The 19,218-nt window shown below is 45.6% G+C and overlaps 8 protein-coding genes across 8 annotated transcripts; 6 read left to right on the top strand and 2 right to left on the bottom strand.

The window, feature by feature from the left end:
- The first annotated feature begins 830 nt into the window (after positions 1-830).
- BGW36DRAFT_18971 (uncharacterized protein) lies at positions 831-2,454 on the top strand. Its single transcript, XM_046209781.1, has 2 exons — positions 831-2,030; positions 2,124-2,454. Exons 1-2 carry the CDS (start codon positions 993-995, stop codon positions 2,151-2,153), a joined length of 1,068 nt encoding a protein of 355 aa, XP_046078487.1. The 5' UTR covers positions 831-992; the 3' UTR covers positions 2,154-2,454.
- Positions 2,455-2,812: 358 nt separating this feature from the next.
- On the top strand, positions 2,813-3,948 carry BGW36DRAFT_368293 (uncharacterized protein). The gene is made up of 4 exons (XM_046214971.1): positions 2,813-3,004; positions 3,060-3,282; positions 3,337-3,396; positions 3,446-3,948. The coding sequence occupies exons 1-4, from the start codon at positions 2,856-2,858 to the stop codon at positions 3,887-3,889; spliced, it is 876 nt and encodes a 291-aa protein (XP_046078488.1). The 5' UTR covers positions 2,813-2,855; the 3' UTR covers positions 3,890-3,948.
- An 857-nt stretch (positions 3,949-4,805) lies between these two features.
- BGW36DRAFT_18997 (maltase) lies at positions 4,806-7,148 on the top strand. The gene has a single exon (XM_046209784.1). The coding sequence runs from the start codon at positions 4,913-4,915 to the stop codon at positions 6,656-6,658; it is 1,746 nt and encodes a 581-aa protein (XP_046078489.1). The 5' UTR covers positions 4,806-4,912; the 3' UTR covers positions 6,659-7,148.
- On the bottom strand, positions 7,013-8,383 carry BGW36DRAFT_18992 (uncharacterized protein). The gene is made up of 4 exons (XM_046209783.1): positions 8,052-8,383; positions 7,880-7,980; positions 7,644-7,784; positions 7,013-7,581 (listed from the first exon to the last, which is right to left on the bottom strand). Exons 1-4 carry the CDS (start codon positions 8,193-8,195, stop codon positions 7,368-7,370), a joined length of 600 nt encoding a protein of 199 aa, XP_046078490.1. The 5' UTR covers positions 8,196-8,383; the 3' UTR covers positions 7,013-7,367.
- A 1,003-nt stretch (positions 8,384-9,386) lies between these two features.
- On the top strand, positions 9,387-11,717 carry BGW36DRAFT_19009 (lysophospholipase catalytic domain-containing protein). Its single transcript, XM_046209786.1, has 3 exons — positions 9,387-10,218; positions 10,324-10,478; positions 10,557-11,717. The coding sequence occupies exons 1-3, from the start codon at positions 9,521-9,523 to the stop codon at positions 11,606-11,608; spliced, it is 1,905 nt and encodes a 634-aa protein (XP_046078491.1). The 5' UTR covers positions 9,387-9,520; the 3' UTR covers positions 11,609-11,717.
- Positions 11,718-12,604: 887 nt separating this feature from the next.
- BGW36DRAFT_368299 (uncharacterized protein) lies at positions 12,605-13,583 on the top strand. The gene has a single exon (XM_046214972.1). The coding sequence runs from the start codon at positions 12,618-12,620 to the stop codon at positions 13,491-13,493; it is 876 nt and encodes a 291-aa protein (XP_046078492.1). The 5' UTR covers positions 12,605-12,617; the 3' UTR covers positions 13,494-13,583.
- Positions 13,584-15,503: 1,920 nt separating this feature from the next.
- On the top strand, positions 15,504-16,746 carry BGW36DRAFT_354264 (putative class V chitinase; the record flags this gene model as incomplete). Its single annotated transcript, XM_046213508.1, has 3 exons — positions 15,504-15,577; positions 15,649-15,935; positions 15,986-16,746. 3 exons carry the CDS (start codon positions 15,504-15,506, stop codon positions 16,744-16,746), a joined length of 1,122 nt encoding a protein of 373 aa, XP_046078493.1.
- A 762-nt stretch (positions 16,747-17,508) lies between these two features.
- On the bottom strand, positions 17,509-18,870 carry BGW36DRAFT_422407 (uncharacterized protein; the record flags this gene model as incomplete). The annotated part of the gene is made up of 4 exons (XM_046219692.1): positions 17,509-18,090; positions 18,145-18,318; positions 18,378-18,505; positions 18,576-18,870. The coding sequence occupies 4 exons, from the start codon at positions 18,868-18,870 to the stop codon at positions 17,509-17,511; spliced, it is 1,179 nt and encodes a 392-aa protein (XP_046078494.1).
- Positions 18,871-19,218: the final 348 nt, after the last annotated feature.

Here is a 19,218-nt window from a genome sequence, read left to right on the forward strand (position 1 = left end):
TGATCTATCAAACCTTCCTGCTCTCTCTTATAAGTTACCCTTTAACGTTGAAGCTCCCTTATCACGTCGACAAAAGAGCGACTAGAACACCAAAATTAAGCACCTACAAAACCAATGTCTTTTTAACGCATTACCCTGTATCTGGCCATTCAGCTTTTGTCACCTTGAACCCCTATTTATGGCGGATCAAGCGCCGGGACTCACCATAGTGTCCGTGTGGCTTTGGGGGTAAAACCCCGAGACACATAATCGTGTCATGCCCATTGTACACCGCAGAGCGACACGCCATGTGGAGGTGAATTCGCAACACGAATCATAAAACCGAATTCGACAAGCTTATTGGCGAGAAAGAGGCAGCAATCGCTGTTGCTCAATTCATAATTGAGGCAGGCGTCCTGGACCAATTTCGGGATGTCGATCCATAAGCACTAGGCGCCCAACCAACAGAGGTGGAGGCTCAGGCTGAGACCGCGGCCGAAGCAGGACACGGCCCGGTGATTCGGGGAGAGGATGTCGGCCCAGCGAGGGGAGAGGAGGAAGGCATAGCTAGGCATGCCGAGTCGCAGTGATAAGCATATAGTTGGGGTGCGCGGCGTGCCAACTGACGGGGTGAGAGAGGCGCAATGAAGACGTTGAGATTAACCATTTGCGTGTTTTCATGTGGTTTTAGCTCTTTGACTTTGTTCGCGGTGTTTACATTTGTTAGCGTGTTTCTTAGATGACTTCCACATGGTGCAGCCAGCCCCTTTGCGCAACCCTACATAGCGGCGATAGTATAGAAGCTAGCTACACAGGTCAATGAAATCTACTATTATTGAGACGGATTCCGGCTGAGCTACAGACCCGTACTTCTTGTCACTTTCCCTTGAATAGTACGCGCAGAAGTAAGTAAGGACTGTTGACGAAGCAATAGAGCAGGATTCTTGCCACATAAGTAATAGGACTCTTCAAATTCAATCAGGCCAATCATTAAGAGCAACCTCTATCTTAGCATGGCTACAGAATCGTACCTTGTAACTGGTGGCTGCGGCCTCCAGGGTAGCCATATTGTCTCGCAGCTCCTGGACGCTTATCCCTCCGCCGCGATCGCTGTTCTCTCCCGAAACCCAACAAAGAATCGCTTCCCCCGCGTCACCTACCATGCTGGCGACGTCACCCAGCCTTCCGACGTCCGGCGCACCCTCGAAGCCTCTCAACCAACCGTCATCTTCCACTGCGCAGGCATCATAACCGTGGGCCGAAAGGTCGTTTCGGAAGCCCTGTTATGGAGCATCAACCTCGATGGTACCAGAATCTTACTAGAAGAGTGCGTTGCCGTAGGCGGCGTCAAGGCATTCGTCTTTACGAGCTCCGCGAGTGTGGTGCAAAGAGTGCTGCTCATGGACATCTTCGGCGGCGACGAGACTATGGAACTATGTGAAGACGGCGACAAGAGTGCCATGCCATATTCCAAGTCGAAGGCGGCCGCAGAACGCCTTACACATTCTTACGATGACTCCTCCGGCAAGGGCATGCGCACCACCTCCCTCCGTCCCGCCTTAATCTACGGCGAACGCGACGGCGACATCATCCCCAGGCTGATGCAGATCTTGCGCCAGGGCCGTCAAAGAATTCAAGTCGGGCCCAACACCAATCAGCTCAGCTACACCTACGCTGGCAACTCGGCAACGGCTCACATCCTGGCGGCCCAGAAACTGCTCACGTCTCCTGAAGGTGTCGCGGGCGAGTCTTTCTTCATCACCAATGGAGGCGACCCCGTCGCGTTTTGGACATTCGCGAGAGCAGTGTGGGAAGCCGCTGGCGATCGAACGAAGCTGGAAGAAGTCAAAGTTGTTGGAGTCAACACGGCGCTGTGCTTTGCGTGGGTGGCAGAGTGGTTTGATTGGGGTCGTGGGCAAGTGCCTCTACTGAGTCGGATGATGGTTAAGATGATATGTTCGAATCGATGGTTTAAAATAGGCAAGGCAAGGGAGAAGTTGGGGTGGGAGCCAGCGGTGGACTGGAAGGAGGGTGTTACAAAAGGCGTCCAGGTAAATTTGCCAATTGGCCCCTTTTGCTCTTGGGTTTGAAGTTTGAGCTAGCCTAGTGGAGCTTTGAGGAACGCTTACTGACCATGATCACAGTGGTATCTCGAGAACGAGGCGAGGCAGTAATAGTAGCATATCCTCACAACTCACCGTTTCCCACCTAGCTTCAGCGATATAATTTATTACTTCTCTCCGCACAACAACGATTAGCAATGAATTGGTTTGCCGCAATCTGGTTCTGTCTCCTGCCTATACATGACAGGCTCAGTTATGATCTGGAGCATCATTTATTCGAAAGATTATCAACTACTCCATATCCGATATGATCGAGGGAATACGCCGCGAAGCCTCTGTATTTATCTTATCTCACGCTCATGTATTTATAAGTTATATATAAGAAAAATAATATTATTATTATAGATTTAAAGCTTAAATATCTCATAAGAAAGAAATTATGAAAAAGAAAGCTTAAACACTTATATAGGGTTAGATTAAGATATTTTATATTAATATTATTACTCCTTATCAGCTTTATAAGCGGTTATATACTATCAATTTCAATATAGTAAATATAATATTCTTGAGTATCAAAAACCTCAGTGCCCTAATTATACCAGTAATTAATTTTTTATATGTAATTATTAGTTCAGGTTAGGAATTGAGATTTGAAATCAATATAGTAAGCCGCGTTCAGAGTGGGTGATTGGGTGCCTGTCCGATTACGTTAGTGTCAGCGGTTGAGCGTTTCATCCGAACTGAAGAACTCTAACCTCACTTTTAAATCACTTTTCCTTCAAAATTATTTGATCACTAGCTCGAGCTCTCAGAATGCAAAAATTTATGGAAAAAATAGGGCTTAAACGGACACAAGGCCGTTTGACAAAAGAGCAAAGCACCCAGGATTCATCAAACAGGTTCGATATATCTGAAGATATTGGGTTAAAGCTTATTTGCGAAAATACACAATGTGATGTCGAGTGCGTGATACCAAGCTTGTTTGTAAATACAGCTACACACTAACAAGAAGTAAAGTCTTGTAGCCATTCACGGCGACGGTGGACATTACGAGAGGTCATGGTCGCATTCTGAAACTAAAGTATTTTGGTTGCGAGATCTGCTTCCTAGCATTGTTCCTAAGTCAAGGGTTTTGTCATTTGGGTACCCTCGATCGAAATCACCACTATCAAAAATGTCTACACCAGAAATCGCGTTTCTTTTGCTTCAAGAACTTTCTCGGCTAAGAGAACATACAAAGGTAATTTCAACCGTGAGATAAACTTGAAGCAACGATGCTTATAAACAAACTTAGAGTGAAAAAAGAAAGATAATCTTTTTGGCACATAGCTTCGGAGTATTGATACTGAAAGGCGTACGTTGATCACTGACTTATATACTGGTATAATATTCAAAATAATTAGGCTCTCATCAATTCATCAGCACTCGGGTACAACGATATATTCGTTTCAACAGTCGGCGTGATGTTTTTTGGATCACATCCAGACGTCGGCCAAGGACTTGGAAGCCTGGCTTCGTCATCTTTTCCAGATGACACACTCCAGTCTCCCCAAGTAGCAGCGCTGAGAAAGGAAGCAGAATGGCTACAAACTGCAAGTTCTCAATTCTCTGCAATTGAGAAGCAGGGCGAGTTCAAAATTGTGTACTTTCTTGAGAGCCCCACCGATGGTCCAATGGATTCACTGTCTCAGAACCTTCAAGAACAACAAGAACAACAAGAACAAAAAATACTAGTCATACGCATGAAGAAATCCCATGGGATGATGATCAGGTTTCGTAATGCTAGTGATGATGATTTCAGGCAGGTCGAAAAACTCATTACACAAATCTATAATAACCAGGTCTGATGAATGTTTTGCTTCTGCTTGCCTGTATCTATAATTACATTGAAGCGAGTAATAAAAGCAGAATTTTCAGATCTTATTTACATGCCGCCCAGGTCTTTATCAATACATATACCTTCCGCAATCGGCGAGCCTGCTGAAATATTATCTCTTCCTATTACGGTACCGAACTTCAATGTTTCATGTCTAGCTTTATTCTAGCATCACAAGAAAGAAAATTCAAAACTCCTTCGCAAGTAAGCAACATTTTTGATATTTATAAAATAAAAATTGCTAGGATATAGGTTACATACTGAGAGGCCCATCAACTGCACTCGACCAATTCGACAGAACTCTGCAGAAAACTGATGCAGAAGGACCAAAGAGGGTCAACTCTGAACAATTTCAGCCACATGTGCAGCATTGTGATACAGGGCGAGCCAATAGTTGCCTTTTATATGTCCGGCTCTACGATCCTATTGTGCAGTGGGGTTTGAATCAACCTTGAATTACGGGCTTGTAGTATAGGTTGAGTCAATCTCTGCTATTCTAGGGTCTTCCGGGAGTTTGGGTGTCTCGGGCCGACATTGGGCGAATCATACAGTTGCCCTGGAATTGGTTGTACACGCATCTGGCTTCCCATAGAGGATGTTTTGGCTCCACCCCCGACCAGCAGTAGAAAATTGTTTTGTTTGCTCTGACCCATGAAGGGGTAAGTGGCAAATATCTCAAAAATTAGAATCATATTATTCTAACACGTATGTCAGCCCAGTATGAGACCAATCATATCTTGATCAGAGAACAATGCGGGGAGTGAGGGGATTGTATCTCGGGCCGACAATGGTCCAATGAAATGTAATGTCACTAGCAGAGTGGACGGAGGGCTGAAGGATAAAGACAAGTCATGAGAATGACAATCTTGACAAGAATCTGATCTGTTTTTTTTTTTTTGTTACTTTTCTCATTACTTTACATTTTCGTCTTGGGCGATTCTTCTTTTTATTTGGAACTGTTGAGCACATTTCCTCGTCCAGATCCAAGTTCATAATGCCAGCCGAGACGACGCCTTGGTGGAAAAACGCTACGATTTACCAGATTTATCCTGCTAGCTTCAAGGACTCCAACGGAGATGGCATCGGCGACATTCCAGGAATATTATCTCAGCTTGACTACATCCAGTCACTTGGCGTAGACGCCATTTGGTTATGCCCCATGTACGATAGCCCCCAGTATGATATGGGTTATGACATTTCCAACTATGAGGAGGTATATGCTCCCTACGGAACAATGGCCGATGTGGAGGCTCTTATCGCGGCTTGTCATGAGCGGGGGTTGCGTATCCTTCTAGACCTCGTCATTAATCATACCTCATACGAGCACGCTTGGTTCAAGGAGTCTCGCTCCTCCAAGGCCAATCCAAAACGTGATTGGTACATTTGGAAGCCGCCTCGCTACGATGCGAATGGTCAACGCCGACCGCCAAATAATTGGCGTAGCTTCTTCAGTGGCAGTGCCTGGGAATGGGATGAGGTCACACAGGAATACTATCTACACTTATTCGCAGTCCAACAGCCTGATTTGAATTGGGAGAACAAGGCCACTCGTGAAGCTATTTATGAGTCTGCTATGGAGTTTTGGCTTCGTAAAGGAATTGATGGCTTCCGTGTTGATACAGTCAACATGTACAGCAAAGATCCATCATTTCGTGATGCACAGGTGTTAGATTCCAGCATTGAGTGGCAGGCGGCACCTCACCTGTTTTGTAACGGCCCACGTATTCATGAGTACGTGCGTGAGATGGGACAGATCCTACACAAGTATAACGCCATGACAGTTGGTGAGTTACCGCACACGCCACAAGTTGCTGACGTTCTTTCCTACGTCTCAGCACGTGAGCAGCAGTTGAGCATGGTGTTTCAATTTGACATTGTCGACCTTGGCTTTTCCAGAAGCCAGAAATACGACACGGTTCCACGCAACTGGACCTTGCCTGAACTCAAGCAGCGAGTGCGCTCCACTCAGCACCTCATGGAAGGAACTGATGGCTGGAGTACTGCTTTCCTCGAGAATCACGACCAGGCGCGGTCTGTCTCGCGTTGGGGCTGTACTGATACCCCCGAACTATGGGCACGCAGTGCCAAGCTTCTGGCCATGCTCGTCGCCAGCCTTTCGGGTACACTATACGTCTATCAAGGTCAAGAGATTGGTATGGTCAATGCTCCTGCTGAATGGCCCGTAAGCGAGTACAAGGACGTCGAGAGCATCAACCACTATAAATTTGTACGTGAGTCTACGGCTGATGACTCCGTGGCGCTGGAGCGAGCAAAGAAAGCTCTGGATCATCTAGCCCGAGATCATGCTCGACTACCGATGCAATGGGACGGAACAGCAAACGGTGGTTTTTCCAGTGACGGCGCTAAGCCATGGATGCGTGTTCATGACAATTACCAGCTGCTGAATGTCAAACGACAGACTCTGGATCCTGACTCCGTGTTGTCCTTCTGGCGCAAGATGCTACGTGTTCGACGAGCATATCCCCAGGTTTTTGCACAGGGTAGCTTTGTCGACACTGACTCTGAGCACGGTTCGCTCTTCGTCTTTGAGAAGATTGGCGATGAACAGCGTCTTGTTGTAGCACTCAATTTTACCGCTGAGCGGCAAGCTGTAGATTTAGAAACACATCTCGGCTCAGGCTCGCACAAGATACTGATTAAGAACTGCGAGGCAGGATCACTCCATGAACTGCAGCCGTACGAGGGTCGAGTGTACATTGTTGCTAAACAGGGAGCTTAACCCTATGACTCTAATCTAAGTATATGGGACGACGATATAGTACTAGATTCAGGTCACGTCCCTCTCCTTCTAGCGCTTGGAACTTTGATGCAAAGATGAGTTGGTATTGGAATACACCGTTTGATGATTCTGAAGTCATTTGGGTGAGTTTTTGTTCAACTTCATCTATATATACATGCCCATCTTTAGATTAATGTTCTCTTAGCTCATCTCGATTTAATATTTCCATTGGCACCTATATCTAGTTCCCAGCATACCTCATTTTCGACCCGTGCCTAATAAGTACATGTATTCCTGCCAGATTTGTTACATCGTTTATGCCGTAATATTTACTTTAACTATTACATAGAGCGACTTCCTTGCATAAATTGACTGTCATCACATTATCAAATCGGGATATGATCCTGCCATTCTGCCATCAGACTTTCGCTGTCCTGTATAAAATCCAATAAATAGCTTGGGTTTCGCGAGATATAGACCGTCGCGTGTCGGATATTCAAACACTAAAGTTCAAAGTAATGGTTTTGCTAAAGTAACGATGTTATCTTGGTTTTTCATTGCACCTCAAACAATTCCACACCACAAACATGACATAAGAGCTTTTGTTCTACTACGCCCCCAACGACCGTGTACCTAGACCGAAGACTTATCAAATCGAAACTCGGCAAGGTATCGAATACCGCTGTCTGAGGCGATGGAGATGATCATCTTAGACTACATTTTGCTCATCAGCTGCGGCTGAAGCCGGCCTAGCCGTAGTACCTGTGGTTGTCTGCGTAGGAGCATCTGGAGTTGTCCACGCCGGACCATCACGAACTACCGTCGGTTTCTCAGGGTGATTAGCGGGAGGTACATTTCTGAACTGCCGGGCGTGTAGATAAATATTTGCAATCTCGAGACACATGCCACACAATGTCCAGAAACTGTGAGGGATATGAGATAGACGCACAAGTCAAAAAAATGGAATTTTGCGGTTTCTACTCACAAGGCCAGGAAGGTAAATGCTTCAATGGAGTTTCGTCTCGTACAGCCCCAAGTCAAGGTCCAAGAGAAATAATTACAACCGACATTATCAGTGCCCAAAACGTTGTCAGTTTGAGCTACAAAGATAAAAGCCGAAAGCCACCTAAGAAATGATATCCCTCAGATTTAGCTTCGCCTTCTTCAGAACGCCAAAAACACTCATCAAAAACGAAGGGTCTGGGTATTGAATCAACTTACAGGGCGTAAAAAATAATATCTAATGGAAGCATATATCCACGGTTGCGACTCATACATGAAGTGAAGAAAGAGGGTATGTAAAATGCCGTTGTGAGTACCGCCTGCATAATAAAATGTTAGCCTAACTTGAATCGTATTGTAAACTATACAAAAAGGGGAAGCATCAGCCTACAATGACTAAGGTGAAGACCGCCCGGTATCCTTTCACATGAGTGACTACCCAAGCAGCAAGTCCCATCACAATCACTGCACTAATCCATAGAGCCAGGCGAATGACGAAGAGGATTGGCCGAATAATGTCTGTTGCATCACTCATGTTTATAGGTCAAGACTAATAGGTTGACAAGGTTTAGATTCCAGGCTGTGTTTGATATCGAGACTGTGGTTAGATACTCGACACTCTGTGTACAAGCTATAATTGTTGGATATATAATATGATTAGATCACTACCAGGGTAGGATCTGTTTATTAAGACTTCCAGTTGTCAACATGGGAGTACAGATCAGGTGGTGCAGCCCAGATAAAATTCCATGTGTCTAAAAGTTAATTCGGTCAGCTATCAAGCTCCAGTTCATACATGGGCTGAATCTGGATGACCGATCGAGGATTTGTTACTAACGGAGACATTTTTGGCTGACTCGCTTTGAATTGTTTACTCAATGAACACCTGATTCAAATTTTACGACCTTGCATTGGAGAGATGACACGCTACATCAAGCGGCCAGCAAACAAGGGGTTCTATTCACCCACGAGCCTCCTTGGTTCAATTAATCAGTTTAGAAATTTTTCCAAATGTACAATTTCCTGCATTTCTTCGTATAGACAAGATCTTGAGACGATTTCTCCCAAACGGCTGTAATATCTTGGCGGAGATCATATGATCTCATACGGCCCTTGGTACGATGCACCGGAATAGGATTTCCCTCGGAACCGGAAAACCATTTCGTCGGGTTCGACGAATTGTATTTGGTTCCATTAGTTCTAGCTATCAAGATCAATTGTACGGACCACAGTGTATTCTCTACATCAAGTATGTCACCACCCAGCCTGCCAGTGGGACTCCTAACTTTTCGTTGGTGGCTGTTCCGCGCTGTGCCGCAAATGTCCCACCATCCCAACGGTTACGCCACCAGTTAATGAAGCAGGCTCAGAAGCTCAAAACGCGGGGACCGCCTTTCATAGTCCATCGGGCCTGGGCCATCGATTGGCGGGCGTTGTTACTGTTTGGTTTCAATTGCCTGACTACGCTCATCCAGCTGACCATTTATTTTCTAAACCTCATGCAGTGTGTCTCATGTTGTTAACCACACTCTTCGTATTAATAATTGCCTTTTGTCGACGATACGCAACACTCATGATGTCATTTCCATGAGCGACCTTGTCTGCCGTTCAGTTACGATGGTATCGGGTTCCAGGCCGCCTACACCAAAGTTTGGGAGAAGAATGGACACATTTAACAACAATGCATTTATCTCGATATCACCAAAGGATCTTCTGTCCAAACGGAGATTAGATGTTCACGTTCCATATAAGGCAATCAATATTGAACGTATGCTTTCAAGACTAAAAGGCCAATTTATGTCCTTTTCCACCCAATAGGCATCACTCGCGGATTGCCAGTCCAGTCCCAGCTTTTTCACCATGTTGAACTGGAAAGTTCGGAGTTGTCTCCCAGTCATTATCTACATATTTTTAGGCCTTCATTTTGTGTATACATCCTTGGCTGATAGTTCTGTCCCTCCCTTTTTTCGCAGAGCTTTACCAGCAGCGCCAAATGGATATATTCCGTCAGGGGTGCAATGCCCGCTATTTAATCCAAGCGTGCGCAACGCCGCAGAGATAAGCCAGAATGAAACGGACTGGTTAAAGAGACGACAAAACAAGAGATTGGCGGCGATGCAGAGTTTTCTCCAAAGGCTGAATATTACGGGCTTCAATGCAACACAATACTTTGCCAATTTTCAGCCTTCATTTTTGCCTAACATCGGCATCGCGTTTTCAGGAGGCGGCTACCGAGCTCTACTCAATGGGGCCGGTGCATTTGCTGCATTCGATGAGCGCACAAAGAACTCGACTGCACCTGGCCAATTGGGTGGGCTGTTACAATCTGTCACATACGTTTCTGGCCTCAGCGGCGGCTCGTGGCTGGTGGGATCAATCTATACAAACAATTTCACCACCATAACTGCTTTGCTCAACACCAACACCAACGGAATCTGGCAATTTGACCAGTCGGTCCTTAGCGGACCTACGAATGACACGGCCTATTTCCGGGAACTTCTTAACACTGTAGATGGCAAAGAGGAGGCTGGATTTCCGGTCTCGATTACTGATTACTGGTAGGAAACTTCCTAGGTCTTTACCGATAATTAATTTTATCGCCCTTCTTGTCGCATTTCAATTAAAAATATGCTGTAAATGCATATTAATTCCTTTGTTTCTAGGGGTCGTGGGCTCTCATATCAATTGGTGAACGACACCGAAGGTGGTCCTGCCTATACATGGTCATCCATCGCGTCAACGACAGACTTTGCAGACGGGAACATGCCAATGCCGATCATTGTGGCGCTTGAAAGAGCACCAGGCGAACAAAATATAAGTAAGGAAATCACATCCCTAGCTCCATACTTGAGTCCAACTGCAAGTTTATCGATTCATGTTGACATTAATTCAACAGACCTGAATTCATCCGACTACGAGTTTAATCCATGGGAAATGGGCACATGGGATCCGACAACATTCGGCTTTATGCCACTCGGTATCCTGGGTTCAAACTTTACGGAAGGTAATTTAACAAATGGCAGCTGCGTGTCCGGTTTTGACAATGTTGGTTTCGTGATGGGCACCTCTTCCTCGTTGTTCAACCAAGCCCTGCTGCAGATCAACAATACCGCTATCCAGGGCGCCTTGAAAAAAATAACCACCTCGTTATTACAAAACCTCAATGAGTCGTCTAATGACGTCTCTGTATACGAGCCTAATCCCTTTTTCGGCTACAACAACGCGACCAACAAAAATGCTCAAGAGGAAGCCCTCATCCTCGTCGACGGTGGAGAGGACCTGCAAAATATACCTTTTTATCCGCTCCTACAGGCCAACCGCAAAGTTGACGTGATCTTCGCCATCGACAGCTCAGCCGACACTTTAACCCGGTGGCCCAATGGAACTAGTATGGTGGCGACCTACCAGCGCAATAGCAACTCCTCGGGCATTGCGAATGGAACCGCCTTTCCTTCTGTGCCCGACCAGAATAGTTTTGTCAACCTGGGTTTGAACAGGCAGCCCACTTTTTTTGGTTGCGATTCGATGAACAGTACAGGGATCCCTCCGGCGCCGTTGGTTGTTTATATTCCAAACAGCCCATATACTTATAACTCTAACGTTTCGACCTTAACGCTCGAGTTCAACGACACGGAACGAGACGCGCTGGTGCTCAATGGCTACAACGTGGCCACCATGGCCAATTCAACTCAATGGAGTGTTTGCATTGGTTGTGCAATTATCAGTCGCAGTCTGCATCGGACGAACACCTCAGTGCCAAGTGCTTGTGTGGACTGTTTTAGTCGGTATTGTTGGAACGGCACCGTCGACACGACAACCCCAGGGACATATGAGCCTAGTATGAATGTGACTATGACAAGTTTGGCGGCCAGAACAAACCTCATCAGCCAATGGGAACTCATGTGGTGGTTCGTTTTCCAAGGGCTTGTAATAATGAGCATTATTTGATTCCACTGCTACCAGTCTCCTGGTATTACACTCGCTTCCTGGGGAGTGGATCAATTCGATCATATCTAAATATACTTATTTCAATATTTTCACATTCTAACGATAAGAGGGAACCTGAATTGCACTGGAATTTCATTAACGTTTAGGCCGGCACCTTACCTTACAGACACATAGTTAATTAACTGCACCAGGGGGGAGTCAACATCGAGACTTTTTCTTAAGAATTTGATAACATTTCACAAAGGGAAAATTTTTGAACATTGGCAAGACAATATTTAGAATCTGCCCGGGTATATAGATGGCCAGGATTGTATCATTACATATCGGGCAACGCGCCGGTCTTTGCGACACTCCACACAGAGCTGGCCTCTCGGAGCCCTTGCCGAGTTTATCAATGCGGGGGCTTCGCATTAGCAATAGCCTCCAGTTTCTTCCCTTGATATACTCTTTCTCCCCTTCCAGTTATTGAGCAGGCGGTGAAATGGACCAGCGCCGGACGCTCAAGGCCTGCAACCAGTGCAAAAGGCGAAAGGTACGCTGCAATGGCCAGTCAGGTTGCCAGCAATGTACGCACGCCAGCCTGCCCTGCACCTACACTGCTGGCCCATCGCGCCGATCGAAGAAACATGTCGGGCGAGGAAGTGTCCTTGCCGAATGTCGTAGGCTCATTAGTGCTTCTGAGTCTTTGTCCAGCCCCGATAGACTCATAGGATCATATATCAATTCGGCTTTCTTGCTGGATTTTCTTCCCGATTATGAGCGTTACGTCTATCCAATGAGTCCCGTCATCCCCGTAGAAGAGGTTCGCGAGATGGTTTTACGTATGGATGAAAGCAACGAAACTGCGTCTTTTGTGTATAGCTTTGCCGCAGTCACTCTTAATCTGACGCTCAATGTGCCTGTCCAAGAAGCCCCCGAAACGCGCGAGCGTATCGCGACACTCCTTAGTCGCTCGCTAGAACATCGCACTACGATAGGGTTCAATATGCAGCCAACGATTGCCACCGTGATGCGCAGTATATTTACTCAAATGTCTTTTGTCGGCCTGCGTAAGCTTGATCTCGGCTTCTTGTACCTACGAGAAGCTATATCTCTTTTGTACATGTTGCATATACATTCGGATGAGATTATGGAGACTCTTGATCTTCAAGAACGCTCCCGTCGCCAGCGCGCATACTGGGAATGCTTCATTCACGAGCGCTTTACAGCGCTAACTTACTACCGTCCCACTTGTTTAGAGCCATTAAGGACACTCCCGGACCATGATGCTAGCTTGCCAGCCGTAGTGGAGGCAGGCTTTAATCATGTCATCGCAAATTTCCGACTGGTTGACCGCCAATTCCTTGACTTCTGGCTTGGTGATCGGTCTGGCGTTACAGCAGAATGGGTTGAGCAGAAGCAGCAGCAGCTTGAAGACAACGGTTGGCATCGCGAGGTTTCCCTCCTCCCGCTGATGTTACAAGCCGACCTGATCATCACACGTCACTGGCTGCGTACCTTGACCTGGCAAATCGCTTTGTCCAATATCCTACTCTCCTCTTCGGCCAACTCTTTACCGTTATTATCTCTATCTTTTCCATTTCGTCTGTCCAAACAACTGCGTCAATTTCTAATCTCCATCCCACGCGATCTTGTCGGAATCCATGGGTCAGGTATCCTACAAAAATTATTCGAGATTGCAAACACAATCACCGATGTGGTTTTGCATTTTTCACACGTACCGGATAGTGGCACAGCTCAGCGAATTCATGACATCCTCTTTCTTAAATACTTTGTCTTTTCGTTTGTGGGGTTTGCAAATTTGGGGCCAGCAGATTTGACACAAAAGTTTGAAATGATTCGGGAGAAGTATCCGGAGATGAAAGAGATGGAACTGCTTGTTTAGCTTTATCATAAATGCATACTATTTGGCTTACTCTGATAGTTGACTTTTTTTTGCAAACATATCAAATGTTCTCATTATTCTTCGCTATGACCATTTTTCCTTGTTGCTACTATAAATTTATAGTCGTTGGTGTATATCAGAAAATACGCACCAGGTCTCAAAACACTACAAAATCAGTGGCAGCGCGAGCTATTAGGTAACAAAGGGTCATCCAGTAATCAAAATTGCTAATGCAGCTAAATAAATAGTTGCCATCTTCAAGCATAAATAATGCTGTTTGTTTCGCTGCCTTAAGGGGATTGAAACTCCCCCTAGTTTCAATCTCGTTTCAGATATTAGGCAGAAGATTAGTTACTTAGCACCAACATTAATAGTGAAGTGCTGACAGCCTGAAACATCACTTATCGGAAGGCTATAGGCTGGAGTAAGCCTCAGTGCAATTAGGCTCAAAAAAGGCTTCTCTTAGCGCCGTTGTAGGGCCTATTGGGGTCTTTGGGGGTGTTGGGGCCCTTTCGGTGGCAATTTATACCACCTCAAATAGCTACTATACCAGCTACAGCATACTAATGCCCTTTATTCATGCCAAACAAGGCTACACTAGGATGTGACCGTGCATGAATAGTTTGAAACTTATAGTATTCATAGCGTCCAGTTAAAAACTTGGATTGAGACTATATCGACTGAAATAATGCTAAAATAATCACCACCAAATAAGTACTAATCATGCCACAGCGCTTTCCCAATACCATGTGACCTTAGACGACTTTAACATTTCGATGTTTACATAATTAAAATTTACGGCCGTTCCGAGCGGCTTCTCCCAGAACTAACTCATTTGCACGGCGTGAGAAATGGTGAGCGAAATATAGTAATTCACGTCCAGCGAGGTACGATCTACATTCCATGCCTAGATATGACTGCAACATTTCCTTTTCCAGAAAGCTGCTACCTTTCCACCGGTCAGATGGAAGCCGACGAACAATAGCATTGGCCGCTGCATCAAGGGAGCCCATATCACCGGAGGCAGCACAATATAGTATTACTTATACCACAATATTCTTAGGCCAACTCTAGAAAAGCCACAAATTGCAAGGTGCCATTGCCAAGGGCAAACTGCCGATCGTTGCCCACAAGGCACGCCTTTTTGGCGGCGTGGCGCACTGGGCGCTCTGCCAAGAATGTACGGCGAAATAACTGCAGCCAATTACTGAGAGACGGCTGCAGAGGAATGCAACTGAAATATGGTAGTCAGGGATGTAATCCAATGATGTTGAGCGCTGTAGATAAATACTCCATAGAAATCCATTCACTGAGTACGAAGTGTAGAACGGCTGGAATAGTAACACATTGTTTCAAGATCGCCGCAGGAAAAGGTAGTATTTGGTAGCATTGTTGCTGATTGCCCCGGAAGTATCACGTCTGAGATCTTGGTAGGATTGCTTGGACCTGGGGTAGTGTGTGCACGGGTTGGAAGAATCCATGGCCACCTAGATTATGTGATTGATATCAAAGCTTTGCTACGTTAATAGGAGAGCGAACAGTATAGTCAGCGAAGGTTGGGCATCATGTGGAACATGAAGATTTACCTGCGTGGTTTCTATTCCATAGATATTAAGAAAATACTACATATCTAACGTATGTTCGTAGACTGACCTTACCATACTTGCCCTGTTTAGCATTTTGATCATCAGATCTAGATCATTACTAGCGTAGGCTTACTGCCATGAGCCGCGTCGCGTGGCATGTAACTATCGGTGCTGCTGACGTAGTCAGCAAGTCGATACAGGAATGTAACATGGTTTTGTTGCGCGGCGATATGGGGGTTGGGGTGATGTTTTTGTGTCAGTCCCCTACCCTGCCATCCAAGCATTCCAAGATATAAGCCCGGCAAAGCGCCTCCTAATCGGTTTCAAATGTTGTCAACAACACCAACCTTTTTTTTCTAAGTCACGTTGCTGTTTTCGGACTTGTGTTTTTTGTTCTATCCTTGCATACTTTCACTCCTTCAAAATGCGGTCCACCTTGATTGCCGGCTTCCTCGCTGCGCAGGCAGCAGCTCTGAGGAACGTCATGTACGTTGACGAGTAAGTATTCCTTCACCATAGCCATTATTGTTAATATTCGAGTTGTCAGACTAACCAATTACTACGAAAAGATGGCATTACTCCAGCCTTCCCTCATCCGACCTGGTGTCGTCTGTCACGCACGCCATCATGGCCTTTGCGCCTTCCGAGACCTTCAATTCGGGAAGCTCATTCAATCCTTTTATGTCTGTTGAGAGCTTCCGCGCTCTCTTCCCGAGCTCTACCAAAATTATGGTTGCCTTAGGTGGCTGGGCCGACAACGGTGGTTTCTCAACTGCTGTGGCTTCCAATGATTCGATCAACACTTATGCTAAGAACGTTGCCGCCATGGTGCAATCAATGGGATATGATGGTGTTGGTAGGTTGTTTCTTGAAACCTATAACAGAGATGATTACTAATTATCAAAGATATTGATTGGGAGTACCCTGGTGGAGACGGTGCTGATTACAAGACCACTCCCAACTCTCAGCGCACCGGTGAAATCGACACATTCCCGATTCTTCTCAAGGCTATTCGTGACGCTATCGGAGCCGACAAGGTTCTTTCTATTGCTGTCCCAGGCTTGGCACGCGACATGATTGCCTATACTGCCGACAAGGGCCCTAGCATCTTCGAACCTGTTGACATGGTTAACATTATGACCTACGATTTGATGAACCGTCGTGACAACGTTACCAAGCACCACACCTCCATCCAGGGCTCTCTCGAGGCTGTCAACAACTATATTGACATTGGAATGAACGCCAGCAAGGGAAACCTTGGTATTGCCTTCTACTCCAAGTACTTCTACACCGACCCAGCCTCCGATTGTGCCACCCAGCCTCTCGGATGCGCCACCGTTCTTCTTGAGGATGCCCAAGGACAGGATACTGGAAAGTCCGGTGCTGTCACCTTAGAGACTAGTCCCGAAGTTAGCGACAGCGTTGCTCTGGCTTCCTGGAGCACTGCCAAGGCCAATGGTATCACTGATAAAGAGGCTGGCGGCCAGTACTACTGGGACAGCACCCACAACATCTTCTGGACTTGGGACACCCCCGATCTTATTACTCAGAAATTTACCGATATTATTGCCAACAAAAGCTTGGGTGGTGTCATGGCCTGGAGCTTGGGTGAGGACAGCCTCAACTGGAGTGAGCTCAAGGCTATTAGCGCTGGTGTTTCCGCTTAAGAGATGATTGTGTTGTAGGAAAATTTGATGCCCTTTTTCAACAGTGTCTCGGCTTCTCTTATATGTACAGATATATGACCAAAAATTCCCATAATAGGAAGTTGATAACATTTGTTGAACTTGACCCTATATTCCTCTGTATGAAGCAAAAACGCCCGGGATGGTCTATCTTGTACCTCCAAGCCTCGTCGACAAGGTAGGGTGAACCTCGCTTTGAATTTATCTAGGATTACCATCGTAAACAACATTGAATAGCCTCTCACTGTTTCTCAAAAACTGTAGCAATGTCAGCTTCAGATTAGCTACTTCAAATTTTCGTTATACCGTAGGTAGCTGTGCATGGATGGCGTTTCATACTTCGTCACAGACACACACATTAGACCAGAGCTCTGCCACATAACGCGTTGTTTTCTTCTCAAGTTACTATCCTATTCCTAGACAACTATTCATCCATTCTTGAGGAGCCAATATATGAGAACATTTGTCTTCATTTGGTGCATAGGATTTGAAGATTTGACATATATTGACAGAATCATGTCAAATTACACTTGCTTGCTAGATTTGGGGCCTCCTTTTTTACGATCATGTTTAATCGCTGGTGACACATCTCCAGCAAGCCATACTCTGATAACAACTTGACGAAAATATTAAAGATATGCAGACTCATGAAAACTTTCCATGCCTAGTCAACTGAGGCAAATTCCCTATAGAATCTTTTTTTGTCTGATAGGGGTCTAAAGACTATTCAAAGTTTCAGCCCATTCATTCAACTTCTTGATGATCCAATTCTTCTTCTTGGGCCGTCTTTAAAAGAGCAAACGTATCAAGCCATGATGAATTCGCATCACACTCTTCCAAAAAACCGACTGAACGAAGTTTATCAACAGAATATTGGCGATCAAAGCGGGACCAATGTCCATACTCGTCCAGCCATGATGCTTTCCATAGCTGACTAGCGTTTCCACCACGTAACAATTTTTTATTCTTTTCAGCATATTTGGTTGGCCGTAGTAAAATTGGATCCTGGTCCTCTACCGGCGCCGTGCCTTCCAGGTTGAAAAAGCTTGCGATGACTGGCCAGTGAGTTTCCATTGATAGTGGACGATCTTGATCAACAATGTTGAATATTTCCCCATTCCCTGTTTTTTCCGGGTGTAGTGATGCCCATATAGAGAATTTGGCAATCATTCCTGACGATACTCCATTGAAAAGGCTATTATATGCAGCCTCGACTCCAGGATATGGTACTTTAGCCCCCTTTCCCTCGACTGCGGCGTAAAGGGATAAGTAGTTATACCAATGAGCAGCCAGGCTGAAGGTACTTCCGTTGGGAGTAAAGCCAATCTTTCGAAGATAGTTAGTTTTATACCTGTAGATAGGCAATTTCTGATGACTCACGATTGCATCCGGTCTTACGTCGCACCACGTCCAGGATTTGCCTTTGCTACTACGCGCTAGATAATCTTGCATTGGGTAGTAATGGAGTTTGCTTCTTTCTGGTTCTGGGACATGGCCCATTGATTCTTTGTAAGGTGGTGTGAAACACCCACCGGGAATATAGATGCCATACGCCTATATTAGGACGGTCAGCGATCTCCTTAACTGAACCGAGGAAGTTGGTTTCTGCATACCCGCGATCCTGTGGGAACGACCAAAAATTCGAGTCCCAACGCATAATCATTTAATGCAGTGATTACACCTTCCAACATGGATATGTTTACTTTAATTTCTTCTGCTGGGTCGTCTTGCTGTTGGTAGGCTATATCGCATCAATCAGAATTGTGTTAGTTGCACGACCAAAATTTGATGAGATTCAACAATTTTCGCACCAAAATAATAAACATGGGTTACTGTGTGCAAGTCTGGAATATTTTCTCGAAGATAAGAAACTGAATCTTTTAGAGATCCTGCCGACAAATTCACTCCCGTCACCAGTTGGAACTTCACGCTGGAGGAAGTGGGCCATCGAGATCTTTTCATGCTGAGAGGGCGATTCAAGACCGCCGTTACTTTTGCAAATGTGCCTTTCTCCGGGTATTCTTGCAGGAGTGTGTTGACCACGGCCCAGCCTGCTAATCCAGAGGCGCCAATAACCAGAGCATGGCGAGGTTTGGTAATCGACATTTTCCCGTTTATTCTGTTAAAGAGGAACCGAAAAAAAAAGAAATTGCTGGATTCAATGTTACAAGTCACAAGTTGGATTAAGCGGATATGTCAGCCTTTTATGGCTTCGCATCAGCAAATTCTAAAGTTGTTTAAATATTGACTTAATTTCAATATCGGCATCCCGTATTAATCATACGTGAGGGATGGCGTTCAATCATGTACTGCCGATTGTGATCTACAAGCCGGATGTGGCATGGCATACTTTGCGGAGCAGCACATAGCGGATTTCAGTGGCACACGAGGTGCAGCAACTTGTTATTGGACTGGATGCATTGTAGAATATCCAGAATAAATTGAATCGAGAAG

This window comes from Talaromyces proteolyticus, assembly GCF_021365285.1.
Source record: "Talaromyces proteolyticus strain PMI_201 chromosome Unknown BGW36scaffold_1, whole genome shotgun sequence".
In the NCBI taxonomy this organism is placed as follows: Eukaryota; Fungi; Ascomycota; class Eurotiomycetes; order Eurotiales; family Trichocomaceae; genus Talaromyces; species Talaromyces proteolyticus.

Coding starts and splice junctions, on each gene's coding strand:
- BGW36DRAFT_18971 (XM_046209781.1), top strand. CDS start 993: ATGGCTACAGAATCGTACCTTGTAACTGGTGGCTGCGGCCTCCAGGGT. Junction 2,031..2,123: donor GTGTTACAAAAGGCGTCCAG/GTAAATTTGCCA, acceptor CCATGATCACAG/TGGTATCTCGAGAACGAGGC.
- BGW36DRAFT_368293 (XM_046214971.1), top strand. CDS start 2,856: ATGCAAAAATTTATGGAAAAAATAGGGCTTAAACGGACACAAGGCCGT. Junction 3,283..3,336: donor GGCTAAGAGAACATACAAAG/GTAATTTCAACC, acceptor AAACAAACTTAG/AGTGAAAAAAGAAAGATAAT. Junction 3,397..3,445: donor GAGTATTGATACTGAAAGGC/GTACGTTGATCA, acceptor CAAAATAATTAG/GCTCTCATCAATTCATCAGC.
- BGW36DRAFT_18997 (XM_046209784.1), top strand. CDS start 4,913: ATGCCAGCCGAGACGACGCCTTGGTGGAAAAACGCTACGATTTACCAG.
- BGW36DRAFT_18992 (XM_046209783.1), bottom strand. CDS start 8,195: ATGAGTGATGCAACAGACATTATTCGGCCAATCCTCTTCGTCATTCGC. Junction 7,981..8,051: donor CGGTCTTCACCTTAGTCATT/GTAGGCTGATGC, acceptor TTTATTATGCAG/GCGGTACTCACAACGGCATT. Junction 7,785..7,879: donor GATATTATTTTTTACGCCCT/GTAAGTTGATTC, acceptor ATCATTTCTTAG/GTGGCTTTCGGCTTTTATCT.
- BGW36DRAFT_19009 (XM_046209786.1), top strand. CDS start 9,521: ATGTTGAACTGGAAAGTTCGGAGTTGTCTCCCAGTCATTATCTACATA. Junction 10,219..10,323: donor GTCTCGATTACTGATTACTG/GTAGGAAACTTC, acceptor CTTTGTTTCTAG/GGGTCGTGGGCTCTCATATC. Junction 10,479..10,556: donor ACCAGGCGAACAAAATATAA/GTAAGGAAATCA, acceptor TTAATTCAACAG/ACCTGAATTCATCCGACTAC.
- BGW36DRAFT_368299 (XM_046214972.1), top strand. CDS start 12,618: ATGCGCAGTATATTTACTCAAATGTCTTTTGTCGGCCTGCGTAAGCTT.